Consider the following 19,717-nt stretch of genomic DNA (forward strand, 5'->3'; position numbering starts at 1 on the left):
ACGAGGAAGTGATAAAATGGTTTGCACGAATAGTTTTACAACATGACAATGCGCGGCGAAATTGACTCTCGATAAAATCAAGGAACTTGGGTGAAAAGTTTTATCTCATCCACCTCATTCTTCAGACCTTGTTCTTTCTGCCTAATATTTGTTAAGATCAATGCGACCTTCTAGACGTGAAAATATCAAAATGCAGATAATTTAAAAAGGGGACGATCAGAATATTTTGCATCAAAGCCTCTAACATATAATGCTAATGGAATAATTTATTTTTTCTAAGCTATCAGTCATTCAATATAAATTGATAAAAATAATATACAATACATTTTCACACTTATTTTAAAAACCTTTGAAAAATACAATTAAAATATTATGCGAGACCAAATTAATCTCCAAAATCAGTGACCACGACAAGACTAAAGAATTTTGGTATAAATATAAAAATGACTCTATAGATTTTATTTAAAATTCACTATTGTATTATCAAAAATGCATAAATACCGATGCACTATATTATATTTATATTTACTGCGACAAAGACAGCACTAACGTATTATTAGGCGTCCAGACTGATGTGTCGAAACTTTAATAGTTTCTCAAGCTAAACTTTGCTGAGCAAAACCAATATACAAACTTGGCGACGACGTTTTCTATCGCGTTTTTTCATTTTAATAAATTTCGAAACAACCACCTCGCCAAACTCAATTTTCGTAAATTTATACAGTTTTCTACGTACATACGTACGACTCGGCGGCGGTGTCCGGTGTATAAAAACATCCTTACAGCGTTTTGTCGCCATATACCCGCCATCTAGCACCGTTCATCCAAAGTTTAGCGTTATTGAATTTTCTCTGACCATGCATCCCTACTAGATATTGATTCGGTTGCCTCGATATACTATGGTCTTAAGCGACAAACTTTTGTCTGCCAAAACGTTGTGTATGTGTGCGTATTTGGCGACCTTCTGGGACTCGAGCGATCGAGGCACTTAGGGCCTTGTGTCGTCGAGACCCTTTCCAATGTTTTGATAGCTAACTGTGGCGGGATAGTGAATATCTTCCCCAAGGGGGTGGTAAAATATTTACAGGGACGGTGCGATGTAGAGTTATATTTGGACAGTTTTATTTTTGGCACGAAATTGATTTATATTGGAATGAACACTACGATGATGTATTGGTGTTTAATAGTAATAAATTAATTATGGTAAAACATGGATAGTGGAATAGATCAAACACGTGGATTAGTGCTAACACGCGTCGCTTGTTTACGATAATTAGATATTAAATTCTAATGCGGGTGCTAATTAATATTTAGTATGGCTATTTATTGAAAATAACAACTTTTCGTGTATTTTATTTGATGTAATTACCTCTATTTTATTTTATTTAGTGTCAACCGACAGATATTTTTTAGTGAACACGTATTAGACTTAATACTTAAATATGTCATAAAAATCTAATAACTATCTAATAAATGTGGCAGAAAATAAATGAAGAAGAATTTGCGCTAAAATTTACACTAAAATTTTAAGGCAAAAATAAGTTGTTTTTTTTTAATTAAAAGCATCGAAAATTAAAAATAAAATTTATACTTTGCTACAATATATAAGTATATAAGAAAAAATGTTAAGATGACTCTACACAAATACTTGATTAAAGCGATCTTTGAGTCATTATTAGGAAAAAATTGATTTCACAATTCAATGAGTAAACAAAACTATAAAATAGCTCGATAAAATATGCCACAACGATTTAAACCATAAACTCTTTGAATCATTGATTAATTATATGACTTCGTGCTTTCACAATATTGAAGGCTAAAAGGGTGCAATAAAATTATAATCTTATATTATTACTGTTTATTACTGTTTATATACAATTCTAACTTTTTTTACCGTATAATGTTTTAGAATTTAATGATCGACCAAATTTTACTGTTGGATCATTTATTTTAATTTTTATCAATACTAAGAACATAATTTTGAAGACAATGCTGTAATAGAAAATATGAATCAAGTTAATTAGAGTAAAATAATCACAGAAAATTATTTCAATAACCATAAAAAATATCGATAAATTTTTTTTATAGAGATTTTTTAACAAACAATTTTACTTTAAAAAATAATAATTTTATTTTAAAACGCAATAAATTTAATAAGCTTATTGTATACATATACAAATGATTTACTACTCTCTATTTTTCAACAAATACAATACTAGTTTTTGCATAAAATTATCAATACTGATATCATATAAATTATTATTGATTTAAATATACACCAGTTATAGCTCTTTTATAAAATAGGTGCTATTAATTTTATGAATGGTGTGAAGTAAGTAACTAAGTAAGTGAAATAACCTCTTGAAAGGTTAGTGATACAAATATATTTGGGCCTCAATATACAATAAATAGTTATATCCATAACATAGTAATAAATATCACTATATATAAAAAAAAAGTGACTTTTTCGTCACATTGTATTTATTTTTCACCAGGGAAGATAAATATAGTAGATATAAAATATGATTTTAGTATAAAACATATTACTAAATTATTATATATAACAATAGCTTAATAATATTGTAGTTTCAGGCTATTTAGATAATCTATTTTTTAATATTAAAATCATACAAAAATATTTTGAATTAATGTTTATTTTAAAACAGTAAAATTGCTTTTTATTAAATTATTAAAAATAATTATTCTTACATATAAACGTGCCAACGTACGTCACTGTCTGTTATAAAAGGTTTCTCAGATACATGGCGATGGAAACGTGTGAACGTCGGAAAATTTTCTTCAACTTTTATAGAGATATGAAAAATGTGTTCGGAAACTTTATGAAGCTTCCACATTCATTGTCGCATATAAAATTGTACACATAAAAGCGTCCTTGTTGAATTTAATAAAATAAAAATCGTACTAAGCCAAACAACCTAATTAAGAAGTCCCATTATTCTAAATTATATTAATAAATATTATACAATATATATATATATATTAAAAAAACAGTGTCTGCACCCTATTGCATTTCATCGCCAACATTGAAGGAAAGAGTGTCGAGGGAAAACGGGGACTGTAATATGATACAATAAAAAGTGTTCCGGACATTTTATGTTCGATATGATTATACTGTTCGGGGAGATATAAGCCAATAATGTAAGCCTGTATGGCATCGCATTCCACTAGGAAATCTCCTCGAAAGCCTCCACCTTCGGTAACATTCGTTCACCTGCCTCATGAATACTCAATATCGCGGATATTCCCCGCGCTGTTCAGAAAACTTCAGCCGTTTTATTCTATTGCTGATTTTAACACACATTATGTTAGTATATCAATGTATTATTTTTATTTGAAACCAATATCGAATATTACTAAATGATCTGTTGTGTATTGTTATAGTAAACGGTGGCCGTAGGGAGATATTGGATTGGAGTAAGTCATCACATTATTATTTTACACTATTTTATTTCGCTCGTTGTGATCGTAAAGCTAGTAAATAACAATCGGCCAGATATTGGAAATCGATGTGAAATGCACGACCGTTGGAAAAGCTTGGACATCCAATTTCATAAACTGACAAAATGGTGTACGTGGTCGGAAAACCTATGAACCACCCTTGCGAGATTTGCTTCATCAACGTTTTCTTTATACGTTGTAGTACCAGATGTCGAACACTTCCTGATTGGATTATATTGGAGAATAGTGACACTTTTAATCACATTTTCCCCCGAGTAGGCTCGTTATAAGCTAACCAATCATGAGCTCCTCTCTATTTTATTTGTTCACTTTATATAATACTATCTTTCTCGGTTATACAGATGGTGTATCTTTTGCACGTGGGATATAGCTCATATGACGTTCGAAGCAACGAGGGATACTTTGTCTATAAAATTGAATTTATGGTTGTTCTGAGAATAAAACACACACACACAATGATAAGGAAGTTTTAGAGATGTTATTTATAAGACGCGTCATAACTAAACTTTTTGGATATTTGATAGGATTTCTTATAAAAAAATACATTTATTTAAATTTAAATTTTGTAATTGGGGTAAAAAGATGTATGCATATTATAATAATTAGAGAGCTGTTAGATATAATACTGTTATACAAAAAAGTATACGTTTATAAAAGTGTTAGAATAAAAACATATAAGCTCTTTTCAATCCGTTGAATTTTTTTCAACACACTAAAATCACTAACTATTGTTTTAACTAAATTGTCATAAGCTATTAAGCCATAGAATAGATATACTTATTGACCCAATAATTTAAGGAAAACTATAAAAATATTTTTAGTGAAAGCTTAAAATTTATTATATAATATATCTATTGCAGATTTTAATTTATAAGCTTTGCTTCAGTATTTATAATATTTGCTATTTCCAGATATCTAATAAATAACATACAAATTCACAATGGTTTTTATTACCTGTAGTTGGCAATGTTTTATATTAAACAATTTCATATAAATTGTTGACTTTGTAAAAATTCTGCCATCGTAAAATTTTCTCACACATGTATTTTTCTTAAATCAGACTTTAGTTAATCTCATTTGATCATTTGTTATTAAAACGTGATTCATCAATGAACTCGCAACCAGTATATTATAAACATCGATGAATAGTCAAAAATGTGCCACGGCAGTGTCATTAAGGATTACAACCGAACAATGATCGAAACGTGACGTAGCACAGACAAGGACAGATTAAAGATACTCCCCCGGGAATTGGCATTTTATTATACACATGTATGCCATTATATCATACCCACATATTTGCTAATGTTATTTTACAACTTGTATATCCAAAAGTAATCACAGTATCTGATATCTGCTATAATTACATCCGCGCGATATCATTAACGCAATCTTAAATCCATTACGTCGGCGATGGGGATTTATGTATATACGAGTGGGTATATATAAGTACGTAGGGCCATAGATGCTTGGATCCATTAACATGTCCTTACCGGTGGGTGTTGGACTTTAATGCCGGATTTACATAAATCAGCGCTTCCCAAATATTCGAGGCCGACCCTCGCGAGCGTTTGAATAATCGTCTCAGATCGATTGTTTGATATCTTTATCGGCACGTGTGATTTATGGATATTTGTTGGATGGTAATGTTTTTAAATTGTAGTGTGGTGAAGAGATTAGGTTGTTTGGAATTTAATGGCAATTTTAGTTTTGAAAAAGAACAATACATTTCAACCATAACAATAGAAAAAAAGACACATGAAGAAAAATTTTGTATGAGAAATTCCCCTGTATATTTATATTATCCTAGCAAAAGCTATTTTATAACTTTTCAAATAATTAGTAACACATCTACGAATAATTATTTATTACAATTTTTTTTCTTTTAAAAATATTTTATGAAAAATAAAAATATTTAGAAGCATTTAAATTTGCCTGATAAAACAGTGTACATCGAATATTTTGTACTATTTTCATCAAAAATGTGAGTTATTTTGTTCAAAGTAAAATCTTATCTTTATTATATAATAAAGAAGATTGTAATTTATAATAAGTGAAAAAATTAAGGTATTTTAAAAAAAAACTTTTAAATTGATTAAAATGTAGAATAAAGCAAAGTTGATCTTTCTGTGAATCTAACCTTTATTTAATAAAACTATATTAATTATATTAATATTTTTCGGTATAGCAATTTTAAGAATTATAGATAAATAAGTATAATTTTTACTTTAAATAGATTATGACAGGACAACTAGTTTATCTTTAAAAGTTGATTTTATAATATAAAAATTTAAGCGTTAGCGAAAATTGCTCACACCTTAGCAGACAAATTTTAGTGAACTTTTATTTTTTTATCTGGTTATATTGCTTTTGTAGCAAAAATTTAATATGTTTTGGCAAATATTTATACACAAGAGCGACCTTAACTAAATTTTGAATACTTATTTTATTTTATGAAATAAAAATCTTACAAATGTGCTGCAAACATCTTTGTGAAAGTGTCTTAAAAAGCAAAATGAACTATTTTATTACTATAGTATTTTCACTATGGATTTAAATTTAAAATGATTTTTTCAACATGATTAAGGACGAAGGGTTGTAACTGCTTGTTCAATATACATTTTTATGTTTTTTACAAATATAATATATATAAATATTACACATTAGTTATTCTTTGTAAATATCGAATACTAAATCAATTCTATGAAATATAAATCTTGGTAATTTTATAAAAATTCTCCATGAAAAATTGAAAATAAACTACGTAAATATTTGTATAAGCTTTTTCAAATTAAAATTTCTTACAATATTACTAAATATTTTTAACTGTAGTTTTTAATTTAAAACTATTATTGTAACATTTATATATACTTATGGTTTGTAAAATATACATTTTTATACTTTTGATGGTAATATTTACTGAATATCAAATTCCTAATTAATTTAATAAAATACAAATCATGTAAATCTTAATAAAACTTATTTTGGAAAATTTAAAGAATAAACTACGAAAATATTTCTGAAGGGTCTTTGAGATTTAACATTTATAGGGACGTAGGTCTTTAACTATTGGTATAATATATATTTTTTAAAATATGAACTTCACACATTAAGCATTATTTATTAAATATCGGATAATAAATCAATTCTATAGAATATAAATTCTATAAATTTCGTAAAAACTCATCGTAGAAATATTGTAAATATGCTGGGAAAATATTTTATATTGAAATTAATTATATAATATTACTACAGCTGTTCTACAGCACACTACAAGTTTTATGGGAACTAAGGGTTTGAACTGTTTGTAAAATACATATTTAAATGTTTTTAATAAGATATAAACTTCACGCATAAAGCAATATTAAATAAATAAATTATACTAAATAAATTCTATAAAATAAAAAATACAAAAAATCGTGAAAATTTACCATAGCAATATCATAAATATGCTGCAAAATATTTGAAAAAGCGTCTTTAATATTGCACAGTTATTTTATTTCAGCTTTTAATTAAGAATACTTTTCTTAATATTTATCGAAACAATGCATTTGAAGTGTATAAAATACATCAAATGCTAAATCAGTTTTATTGAAATAAAAATACTCTAAATTTCCTTAAGACTTAGTCTGAAAAGTTTATACTAAATTACAGAAAAAAATCAAAAAAATAACAACAGATATAATTTTGTAAAAAAATTCCCAGCTCACTACTCAAAGGGTTAATTAAAACTATTTATTGATAAAAATATGTTAATTATCGATTTGCGTGGTTAACTAACTCTCACTTATTGTTATAATGTTAATGTCTAATAAAAATACATTTAAATACAAACCTTTTTTTTTAAATTGCGATTTATTAGTAAGATATCTATAAATTTTTCACTGTGGTCAAAATTTTTCTCGCTTCAACGTGTTGATAAAAAAAAAATTCAAAAACTATCTGGACCAAAGAAGTGCCAATTGCAGTGGTAATGTTAAAAAATCACAACTTAATTGAAATTTCATTGAAATTAGAATGACATTATTAAACTAATTTAATAAACATTATAGAATATACATCTAGGCTAACGACCTTTAACTTGTAACCTAAACCTAGAGAAACCAAAAAAAGTTTTATGCTTCCTTCGACTTTCTAAATAATAATTGAATACAGTCTAGTAATATCTTAACAATAATACAAAAATATTTCTTCATATATCATATATATTAAAATATTACAAATATTTATTAGTATATTTTATGTGTTTCTTATTAATTTACTTGTATCATATTTTACAATAAATTGCAAAACATTTGTAATAAAAAGTTTAATACAAATTAAATGTTTTTACTGGCAATAGAAAGTACTGATGATTTACAAGGTTGATATTCAGCGCTAGATTTAATCTGGTTAAAGTTAAAATCAGCTTAATTTATCTAAAAATATAAATTGCTACATACACAATCATTAATATTTAATTGCAACATATTTTACGTAATAAACATTAACGATGATTTAAAGTCATGTTTATTTATAAATTTAGCCATTAATATTTTTAGTTTTATTAATTGCAAGTTGAGATAAATCCAGTGCTAACTTTATTTTAATAATACAGTTAACCTAAAAACATTTTCCCCACACTTTGAGCATTCGTTTCGATAGGGAACGCGGCGTTTCGGTACATGTCGCAGGTTTTGGCTCTCGGTGGGAAACTGTGGAGTCATTTGTAGGCAATTTGGAGTCATTAGTCTGAATTATGCGGATCAATAGTCATCATCATCAAACTCTTGGTAGTGGCACACGTTTCGGATAGCTTTATCGCCACCCGTTCCAAAACGGCTCTCGCCCTACATGCGACAATTCGCGAAATTTTCGTGATTGATGAGATGTTTTGCAACGACGAATCGGACGTTGAAATTTTCACAATGTCGATGTATAATATAATGACGAACAATAATTTAATTACCGAACATTTGTAACGAACGTTCGAGGTATTAGGTACACATGTGTATGTCTTTCAGTAAAAGATAATATTTAAAATATATTAAATTTACTTTATATTTGCGTAATAAGATTAATATATAATACACAAATTATATATATGAATACAAACAATATATAAAAAAAAATTATATTGTCAAAAAATCTATAAAATCATTCATGAATTATTATTATGTAAAGAGTACATAAAAGTAGAATAATTTCACCGAATATTGAATTTATATTTAATTAATTTTCCTAATCTTACGAATATATATCGTGATGATCATTTACATTCGTAATAGCTCCATTGTAGTATAAAAAACTCATTATGATTTGCTTTTTTTAGATATAATGGACTATTAACACCGAAATTTTAAGAGCATCTTTACATCGATAAAACTAATATTTATGTGCATAATATAATAACTTATTACCCAATCTATTATATAATATATTTTGCACTAATTTTTATGTTAAATCGTTAATAATTTAACAAAGTTACTAAAAATGTTGGGTAATATATATTTATTTCAAATCATCTTATAGTTAGAAGTGTTACGATTTACGATCAACAATGAAATTTAATAGTAAATGTATTACGAAATATATTACAACAAAGTTGTTTTCTATCAAAGTTATGTACTATTATTTAAGAAACATTATGTCAGTTAACGATCTCAAAGAATTAGATATATTATGGAGTTTGATGTTTATGTTTCACATGCAATAACTATCTTCTGCTACTTCAAAATGTATTTATTAATAAAAACTTTCTGTATATGTGTCATTTTAACGTCTGCTTAAAATATTTATTTGTTTGCGAGAATGTAACAGTAACGTAATTATATTCCAAAAAAATGTATAAGAATTAGCGTTATTGTATTACGTACATATATATAAATACATATACATAAGTATATATTATACGTAATACCTTCACATTAATGCGTAATGTAGAAAAACGCGCGTCCGTGACGTGAAAAATTTATATAATGAAAGGATAACGACAAACGGATATCGTTTATCTGTCTCCATGAAAACCCATTATTTTTTCGACACAAAAATACGGCCAACGGCTAAATATTTATGCGAATGATCCGGCTATGTGTTTTCATGTATACTTCATCGGTGGTGTTAGCGGTAATCCCGGAGAGCGGCGGATAAAAACCCCTTGATATATTACCTTCATCATCGGGTGAGGGGAGGCGGGGTGAGGTGGGGGTGTATGAGGGAGGGGGTGCCGGATCGGAAAATGGGTGGTTGGGGAGGTTAAACGGAACGTTATCCTTCGAGTGATTTTTTGGTACAATTTGTGATATGTATAGATAGAAAGTGTGTGTCAGTGGGTATAGCGAAATCAAGGAGTTAAACTTGTCAGTTATTATACAATATAATAAATATGAATATTGGCATAGACGTATTTGTCTGTATGCGAGCAATCTAAACACATTAGAGACAAGCGCTAGTAGACCAACAACACGAATTTCGTGCGCGTCGCTCTTGGGCTTGTGCAAAATCCCTTAATTTTAAAATCCAAAATCTTTTGAAAAGCATTCTACAAAAATTGTCATGAACTGCTTCTCTGAAAGTTTAGCAACTTCAGTTATTTGAACAGTATTATTAGTATTTTTCAATATTTGAGTTACGGCAATCGTCGCTCCAATGAATATTATTTATTTTTTGCTGATGACTTAAATATATTTCAGAATATTCAAATAATCTCTTTCTCAATTATGAATAATGATGAAATAGATAGCTCTCAAACTGACTGTGTTAATTCAAATATAGTATAGATACATACTAAATATTTTCTTTTCTGAAATAAAATTAACCATTATTAAGTTTTTAATATGGATAATTCAAACATAATTGCCATATGCGATTATGTATGTATAATTTATGTATTCTACAAGAAAAACTATTGTTTGATTAGGTTAACCCATTTGACTTTAGTTGACTGACATTTACATCAATAACAAAATAATTAGTAATAAGTAGATATATACTTTTTATTTATTTGTTGTATTTTATTAATATAAATATATTTTTTACTAAGCGATCTTTACAACTCTAACAAAAGTTAATATAGCTTTAATTTAAATTTAAGTAAAATAACTAAATATTTCATTGATGCGATTCATAATTATGAGAAATATACTATTAAATTCAAATAAATGTCAGATGTACTTAATTGTAATTTTTAATTTAAATTAGTTTTTTTATATTTCGTTTTAAGCAATTTGTGTCATATTGCTTAATAATGGTGAAAACAAATTTTGTTTAATTTAAAAAAATATAAATATGAAAAATTATTTTGAATCCATAGAAAATACCCACATACGTATACGTCTAGCCGTTTATTCATATTACAGTGATCGGATACAAAAACAAAACCTATTTAGTTAACAATTAATCGTTAAACCGTATACGCAAAGCCGCGTTCAAAAAATAATTTATTTTAGCATCTTGTCGGAATTTGGTTGGAAAAACGACAAATTTATCCGCTGACAGATCCGACAATGACTGACAGTGTCATTTTTTTGCTCATCCGCACCTCCCCCGCGCTCGGATGACAGATTGCGGATTGTTTTAATATTTTCCCGCGGAGCACCTTTCTATTTTGTATCTCACAGATTATCATCCACATACACACTATGAAAGTAGGTGTTAAAAAAGATTTTTTAAAATATGATGTCAATCAAGTGGGTTCAAGTATTGTACAGATATTGCACTATTTTTTATTGGTTAATAAAGTTCAATTAAAATAGTAAAAGAGTCAATGCTGATGACTATTGTAAATATGTAACTCTCGAGTTTAGTTTATTATATATTAAACTAGCGGTCCAAATACAACGTTGTCCGCTAAATTATATACAAGAAGATAGACGATGATATTTTGAAACTCAATTTCTGAAAATGTCGGGTCCAATGATTTTTTTTATATATTTGACAACTTAATATAAACTAAATAAGTTGAAATAACTGTATTATAGTAAAAGTAAGATATGTGTATAAAATGACATACGTCATTTATTTTAGTATTAATTAAAAATAAATCACCCAAAGTTATCTGGACGCACTGCGTTCTTCACAAAACAGTATTTTGGCATAAAATGTGAGCGAGGAAAATAACAACATTTAAAACAGTCGTTTAAAAAGTTGTTTATAGATATTAGAAATACACCTTACTTCTATACTTAAGGAATATCTCGTGACATAGTGATTTAAGAGCTTTCGAACTTAAAAGAAAAATTGCGATTCTCCTTGATGAAAATTACAAAGAAAAGGCATTTATTTGGTAACGATGATTTTTACTTATCCATTTAATTTTTATTAAATAAAGAGATTTAAATAAATTAATGCAAGAACCCCAAATGCATCCACTGATTCAAAAAGTAAAGGAATAGGTTCATATAGAATTTAGTTATGAAAATCTCAAATTACAAAAAAAAACAAGTTGAATATGTTTCTTCTTTAAAAAGATTTTTGCACCAAAAATGGTAATGTAATGAACAAAAATTTTTACTGAACATTTACAAGGCTTAATAATGCACTTTTCACATTATTTCAATAATTTTTATTTTACAAAGTTCGTATTGTGTTCGCACAGAATCTATTTGTCAAATAAAAACACATTAAAATTACCAGCTGATGTGAATATCATGCGATATTTCATTGAAACAAACTTTAATTAGTTCAATTTTGCTTGAATTAACTTGACTGTTTTTTTATAGACTTTGATAATAGAATTGCTATTGCTATTCTTAACATACTATATATGCGGAAAATTATATTCTTAATTAACTGCATAGAATAAAAATGTTAACTGTTTTATAGATCAAAAATAGCCCTGGGTAGTATTTTAATGCATAAAAACTTCTAATTGATAGTTTATCTATCGTATTAAAAATAAATATTTATAAATATACATATAAGTAAACTTATTCTGTAAATTAACTTTTATTTTTTTTAAATAACATAAAGCTTGGAACCCTATGATTACTTCTTTTTTAGCCCCTAAGTCAGACAACTAGATTCGATTTATTTTTTTCTTTATAAGATTTTTTACACATTATTTTTCTGCTAAAATGTGTTAAAATACTTTCAGTTATTTGATTACTAAAGTAAAGATAAATTCGATTAGAATAGTTATAAAACGGTAAACAATTTTTTGTAATTTAAATACTTTCGAACTCTATTTGTAGCTTTCAAAAAAGCATGCATATTTTAAGCATCTGGTACGGACTCTTTATTTTATGCAGTGGTTATAAAACATTTTCAAATAATGGTACAAATGTAATATTAAACAAAAAAAGTCTCTATCAAAATTTTGAAAAAATTTTCTAATATATCTTGAAATAAGAATTCTCGATTAAGCATTTTTCTCAAAAATTTTACAAAAAGATATTACTATTTTGCTTTTTGTTGCTATAATGTTTGTCCTTTATTGATACTTGCAACTGGCAATTTATCTGGACTAACAACTAGTCTATTTTCATTTTGACTTAATCAATTAAATCTACATCTCTATAAGGCAATTGTTTTATAAGCTTGATAATTTCTTTCGTAATTAAATTTTTATTATATTATTTCAACTAATTTTGCACTTTTTTTATTTTACAATTTATGAAATTTCAGTAATATAAATTTAATATAACTGGACTTTACAAAATCTCATAATAAAATAATAATTAATTATTTGAATACCCAATGATGAGACGAAACCAATTGTAGTATTTTAACATTTCATGATATAATATTAATATCGTAATATTTTATTTCATACTGCTCTATCGAACCTTTTTAGCTCTCTGTGTTGAAATTCTGAGAAAACCTAACTCAACTCAAAAGCTGTGTCACACCTATAAAATAATGTTGTGATATTTGGAGCCCTTGTAAAAAAAGAGAAAATCAAAAGTAAATAATTATTACCATTAGTGATTTTTTTCCCCTGAATTGCATTTGCCAAATCTTTAATTGAAGGTTAGTATTTCGTGCATTTGAAGCTCAAGAAAGCACTACTAACTATATCTGTCAGTTGGTTTCTTTTATTAGCTTTAATATTACTCACAAAAGTACGTATAGGGAAAAATGGTGTGTAAAGCCATTGCTAAAGTTTGGACATAAGATGCTGTCTTTAAATTCTACGATAGATACTTAACTATTTTATTTTTTTGTTCCAGGCTTCTAAGCTAATAAAATCTTTTGCAGCACTGATCAAGTAACTAGTTTACAATATGTATGTTCTGTTTCATTTTGTAAGTTGATTTGGCCTTCTCGAAATACTTTTTTACTGGAGGAAAAAACCTATAAGTTTTAATGTATGCAAATATAACATCTATATTTTTACCAAAACATTGCAATTTTAAATTCAGTTTATTCATATGAATAGAGATCTGTAAAAAACTTTAATATGCTTATTGATGGACCTCAACAATTGAGCTAATAAAAATTTTGAGCTGAGAAAAATTTGATTCTTATGTTTGAGAAATACCTTAATTACTACAAATCGCTCTAATATTTTTGTGAACAGATAATACAATGAAAAATAACAAGTAGACGTCCGATAGCTTTCATAAACAATTTCACAAGCTCTACATATTTTCTTACTATATTGAGTGTCGACACTGACACAACTTTAGACATATCAATGATTAAGTCACGGAATGTTTTTATAGCAATCATACATATTTCGCTCGCTGGTGTAATCATTGCCTAACTTTAATAACTCTTATATCATTGTGAGACTAACACTTGGCGTTTTATAGGATCACCATCACTAATTTATATGTTAGTTTTAAATGGAATTGTAATATTTCGAACGATCTTGAAAGATCAATCCATTATACAAATTAAAAAAAAAAATTTCAAGTCTTGCTAAATCCGAATATATTAATTATTTAATAGTTTAATTTGCCCATATAAACTATAAAACGTATTTTCATATGGAGGTTGAAACATTAATGAACCAATACATTTGTTTTTGGTTAAGGAATGGCGAACGAATCAAGAGTTACAAGTTATGAAAATATTATAAAGTAATTGTTCATCGACTCAGTATAAATTTAATAAAAACTAATTAAACGAAGCATACATCCATCATGATAGACGAATGGTTTAAGTCGCTTACAGATTTTCTTAATCTCATGAATAACTATTATGATGATGAATAAAAATCGAGCTAGTCGTACATGGTATTAAAATTATCTAATAATGAGCTACTACAGCTTATAGTGAATATCTGTAACGTATTAAAAATATATATGAAAAACATTAATTTATTGTTTTTTATTGTAATCATGAGATTGACTTTAAAAAACATTCAGCTTAAAAATTAACAATATTTTTCATTATATTTTGCAGTGTCGGCCAACGCGCTGGGCGTCTCACCTCAATCGGACAAAGACGGAAAGAAAAAGCACACGAGGCCTACGTTTAGTGGACAGCAGATATTCGCCTTAGAAAAGACATTCGAACAGACAAAATACTTAGCGGGTCCAGAGAGAGCCAAGTTGGCGTACGCATTAGGAATGACAGAATCCCAAGTCAAGGTAAGATCAATTCTTCAATGTGAAAATGTATGGTGTTAATTTGGACGATTGCGATAAATTCGCGTGTACATTTGGCTAAGTGAGAATTGTTCACGGGCTAATAAACAAGACGTACGAGTCGTTCAGACTCAATGTTCGAGTCGGAACAACTCAATTAAACTAATAGATATAGGGGTAACGTTTTCGGGGGTGGGTTTTAGCAGACCCCGCTATCACCCGCGATTCGATTGTCACGTTCGGTTAAACAAGAAATAAATACAAGTCGACCGTTTTATATGAAAGCTCAAGTATCAATACGAGCGTATCAACCGAGCCATTCTGAGATAGGGTTGACAAAATATATTATCTAGATTTGAAAAATTCAATTGAATAGTATGGTTATTTGTAATATTTATTAACTTAAAATTTGAGAGTTTGAGACTGATTGAATTCGAGATTGATTTTAATTACTGTATTAAATTAAAAGTACACTGTGGCGAATTTAAGAGCAGCTCGTAGTATTCATATTTATTTAATATTACAACAAATTATAACATAAATTGTGACACCCCTTAAATCGTTGCAGTCGTCAATAGGAGGAACGTGCATGTATCAATGGCCGTAAGCGCCGTAACGTATTCAAGAGATGTTATTTATAACAATAAAGCTTTCAGAGTAATGAGCCTCTAACCCAATTAGGGCCTGTATTATGAGGGTGACTCTTCACCCTTGTACAACCAACGACCAAAAGGGAAAAGAAAGACACAAACGGCGTTTGTGCCCAAACATTGACAAGGCGATAATGAAAAAAGCACAACTATATAAATCATCGATATGTTATGAAAACACATATAAATCAATTTAAATCGGAATGAAAATTAACCCATTACGCATTCCAATTAAGCTAAAGCTTTTGTTAGATGGTAAACAAAATTAAAATTTAATTATGACTATACATATGTATGCGCGGGTGTAAACTGCGAGCGTTTAACTTTTAACTTAATGAAATTCGCTCACTCTCTCCGTTTTGTACTAATTCTAAATTACGTCACGCAAAACTATGCTTTCACGCGTGCTCGCTTCCCATATAATAAACGATGATTAAACTTTTCATTACGATCAATCCCGTTCATAACCAAATTGAATTAGGGATCCCCATTTACACAAAGAGAGAGAGAGAGAGAGAGAGAGGCGAATATGACTTTTAAATCGAATCAACTCTCATTTGATTCGATGATCAAATGGATGCTAGTGTAATGGCCGAATTCCATTACTGCACATTTGCGGGGGGCGAATAAGTTAGTGTATGTAGAAAACGGTGGGGTGTTGGATATAAATATACATTATTGTCGAAATGATAACCGTTTGATATATGACTCCTTGGATATTGACGATTCATGGTTTATATTTGAGAATGTGTGTGTTTTTTAAAGTCATTCGAGCGATGCTGTGTTACGCTTTTGATGCTGAATTGATGGTTTTATATACTTGGAGCGACGTAATGGATCGTCAAATATTTCATCTTGATAATGGTAGTAGATAAAATTTATTGCTCTTTGAGAAATATCAATTTTTAAGATGGTAGAATATAGACACATATTTTATACGTTAGGATTAATAAATAATAATAATCTATCTAATATATATGTATGTATACAACAAGTTTTATTTATTAAAACCAAACGTCTTATGAATACATAAATACAGTATATGAAGCTGGTTTATATATAATTTTCTTTATAACATCAAGTGTAATTAATATTAATAAAAAATATTATTTTACTGACGAAAAGTTTTATATTATCAAATGAGGGATAGAAAGAATCATTGATTGGGTTCTAGATACATGTTTGATGTTGTACAGTTAGGAGATGGATTTGAGAAAACTTAAATGGAGCGATGTCCTGGTTTGCGGATGAGGTGGGAGAACGACGGCCGGTCACAACGCCTCGACGACCGGCCCTATATTCGTAATCATTTTTATTCAATGAAAATTTAAACTTGACAGAAATTATTAGCAACCAGTGATCATCCATTCGCAAAATACATGATTTTAGGTTAAAATATTTAAAATAGTTTCAGTGTTTAAAAAAAATCATAAGGTTAAATTTTTTTTACGATTTATATATTAATACATATTATTCAAGTATTATAAATCAGTGGTATAAGTAAGTGACTAACACCTTAAAACCTAAGTGCAAATTAATAATGAAGGTATTTTAAAATTGCGGGCGGCACTTGCTTGGGGGCGGCATATTCGCGATGGCATCGTCTAGTGTGGTTCTTAACCCTGAATAAACTAAAATTTATGTACTATCTACGAATAGCAAGAGTAACAATGACCAATTTATTACTTTAAAAAATGCTGATTTTATGACCCTGCAAGAAAATGTATGGGGGGGGGCGGCAATTTTAAAGATTGTCCCGGACGGCACATACCCTAACTACGCTACTGGATTAATGGCATTTCAATTAATTTCAATGGGGAAAATTGATTTGTCATTAGAGTAATTCAAATTACATTAATAAAACTCGTAAATCAAGTCACCACTGTAGTAAAAAATTTGATCAATCATCACAGATTAGATCTCACAGGGGAATATCGAATTCAATAATTTATTTATTAATTTTTAGCTATTTTTATAGTTCATAAATAAAAAGATAAAAGTCACTAAAAATAAGAAAATTGTGAAGGCCAATGAGAAGAAAATTACCGTTTTCAAAAGAAAACAAATTAATGCTATACAAATAGGTCCCGAAATCCATATGGACCTTTTGTATCCAGCTGTATCAAACCGACAAATCAAGAGATTATACAAATGTTTCAGAATATATTTTGGTGTACTGTTAATCAACTATGATACGTACGAAACGCTGTATTAAAAGTCGTCTAAAAATCTGCCATATCACATAAACAAAGGCTAAAATATTTGCTGCTCGGATATTTGACCAAAAAAACTGTTGCTTCCGTCGAGTTATTCTATATCCAGGAAAAATAGATAAAAATACCATCTATTTGTAGAAAATTCTCACTGAAACTTGATACCTTTTCCAAAAACGTTTTCCTCGTGAAAATCCTTCCAAATGTGAACATAAACGCCTTAACACCGGACACTACGTATAATGTCGAGCGTAAAAACGAAATCGATGACCGCCGCAAGAAATAGTGTGGCATAATTGGTAGTTAGGCAGCGAAGGTTTGGTCAAGTGGCCAATGGTGGAGGATGGAGATAGATAGACGATAGAGAGAGCGTGGAGAGAGAGTGAGGTTAACTGGGATAAATTGAATTGAATCACTCTCTGGGGAAAGAGAGGAGAGCGGTGGCCGGCGTTTGTTACAAATGAAATACATCTTGCCGCGAGAGAGGGGTCGGTCCGATAGAGTACAACGACTTCATAATAGCACTTGCTACAACTTTATCGTTATTATTGTCATTGTTTATGTTTATTGTTATCGTTACGCGCTCATTTTTGTTGTGCTGTTATATCGCTCGGACACGCCGGCGTGAATTTTAATACGGCCGATGCGGCGAACCGGCGATAAAAGAGGAGCGAAAGTTTGCTGGATAATCTGTGTACGTTTATATGTATGAGAGAAAATATTTGCATTATTTTTTTATATAAATATAATGACTTTATCGTATGCCTGAGTGTGTAATTATATGTATATAGCTATACATATATATATATAAATAATAAAGTTCTTGTTAATTCTTGTTAAACTTAAAATGAACATAAACACCATGCTATAAGATAAAATCACGTAGTATATTAATTTAAATTCATATTTGTAAAATTAGGAAATAGATATAAAACTAGGCACTAATATTTGTATTTTAAATATTGTAATTTATTGTACAACTATTTTATATTGAAATAAAAACATTTAAAAAAAAAAAAAAAGTTCACAGTTTAAATCAAAGTATCTATCAATTTTATTGGGGCTTAGAAATCGATTTTATATTGCAATTTGAATAATATTACTTAAAAAGAAAATTCAGTATATTTTTATGTGTATTTCACCCCAAAGTTTGAGATTAGCTAATCTGATTTTTATGTATGCTTTCTCTCCATCGTATTGAATTTTAAACTAGAAAAGTTTTAAGCGTTGTTTATTTATTTATTTATTTTAGATTAAATTAAGACCATCGTGGCCTAACAGGTTACCCCAATGCGCCACGATGGTCGAAAACAAATTTTAAATTTATAAAACATAAAAAAAAGTATATATACATAAATATAAAAATACTTAAACATAACAAAAAAATTATAAAATATTAAAATTAAATGAAATAAACCGGATCAGCTCCTCGTAGCTGACATTAAATAGGTCAATATGTAATGCCAGCGTATTAAGGAGCCGGATGGCCACAGCCATAGGCGAGTCGGCAAGTGCGGATGTCCTAGCCCTAACGGTCATCAAAAGAGGTCTCGATCGTGATTCTCGAAAATGTTCAGGAACCCAAAACTGGAATTCCTCGAGAATAGCTGGATTGTCGACAGCACCTTTTAGTAATTTAAAAAAATGCTTAGCGATATACAGCTTTCTGCGAGAACTCAGCGAATCATATCCCAACGCTCCTAAAAGAAAGGCGCTGGGATATAAGTACGGATAATAACCAAATGTCCTTTTGTAAAGGTATCTTAAATACCTTTTTTGAATTTTTTCCACTAAAAGGGAATATTTGGCTATTCGGGGATTCCAAATTATAGATCCCGATTCAAGAATGCTACGAACTAAG

At 28.7% G+C, this 19,717-nt stretch overlaps 1 protein-coding gene across 2 annotated transcripts in view; it reads left to right on the forward strand.

Moving 5' to 3' along the window:
* Positions 1-19,717, forward strand: part of HGTX (HGTX homeodomain transcription factor) — a 90,563-nt gene that overhangs the window by 23,515 nt on the left and 47,331 nt on the right. The window contains exons 2-3 of one of the 2 annotated variants that reach the window (XM_088182420.1): positions 3,403-3,435; positions 14,809-14,996. In XM_088182420.1, the coding sequence (XP_088038546.1) occupies positions 3,403-3,435; positions 14,809-14,996 (221 nt within the window). The remainder of the gene's footprint in view (positions 1-3,402; positions 3,436-14,808; positions 14,997-19,717) is intronic. The other variant, XM_088182421.1, reaches the window with a different exon arrangement.

Source organism: Plectrocnemia conspersa, unplaced genomic scaffold, assembly GCF_051122295.1.
Source record: "Plectrocnemia conspersa isolate PC_06_02 unplaced genomic scaffold, ASM5112229v1 ptg000003l, whole genome shotgun sequence".
Classification (NCBI taxonomy): Eukaryota; Metazoa; Arthropoda; class Insecta; order Trichoptera; family Polycentropodidae; genus Plectrocnemia; species Plectrocnemia conspersa.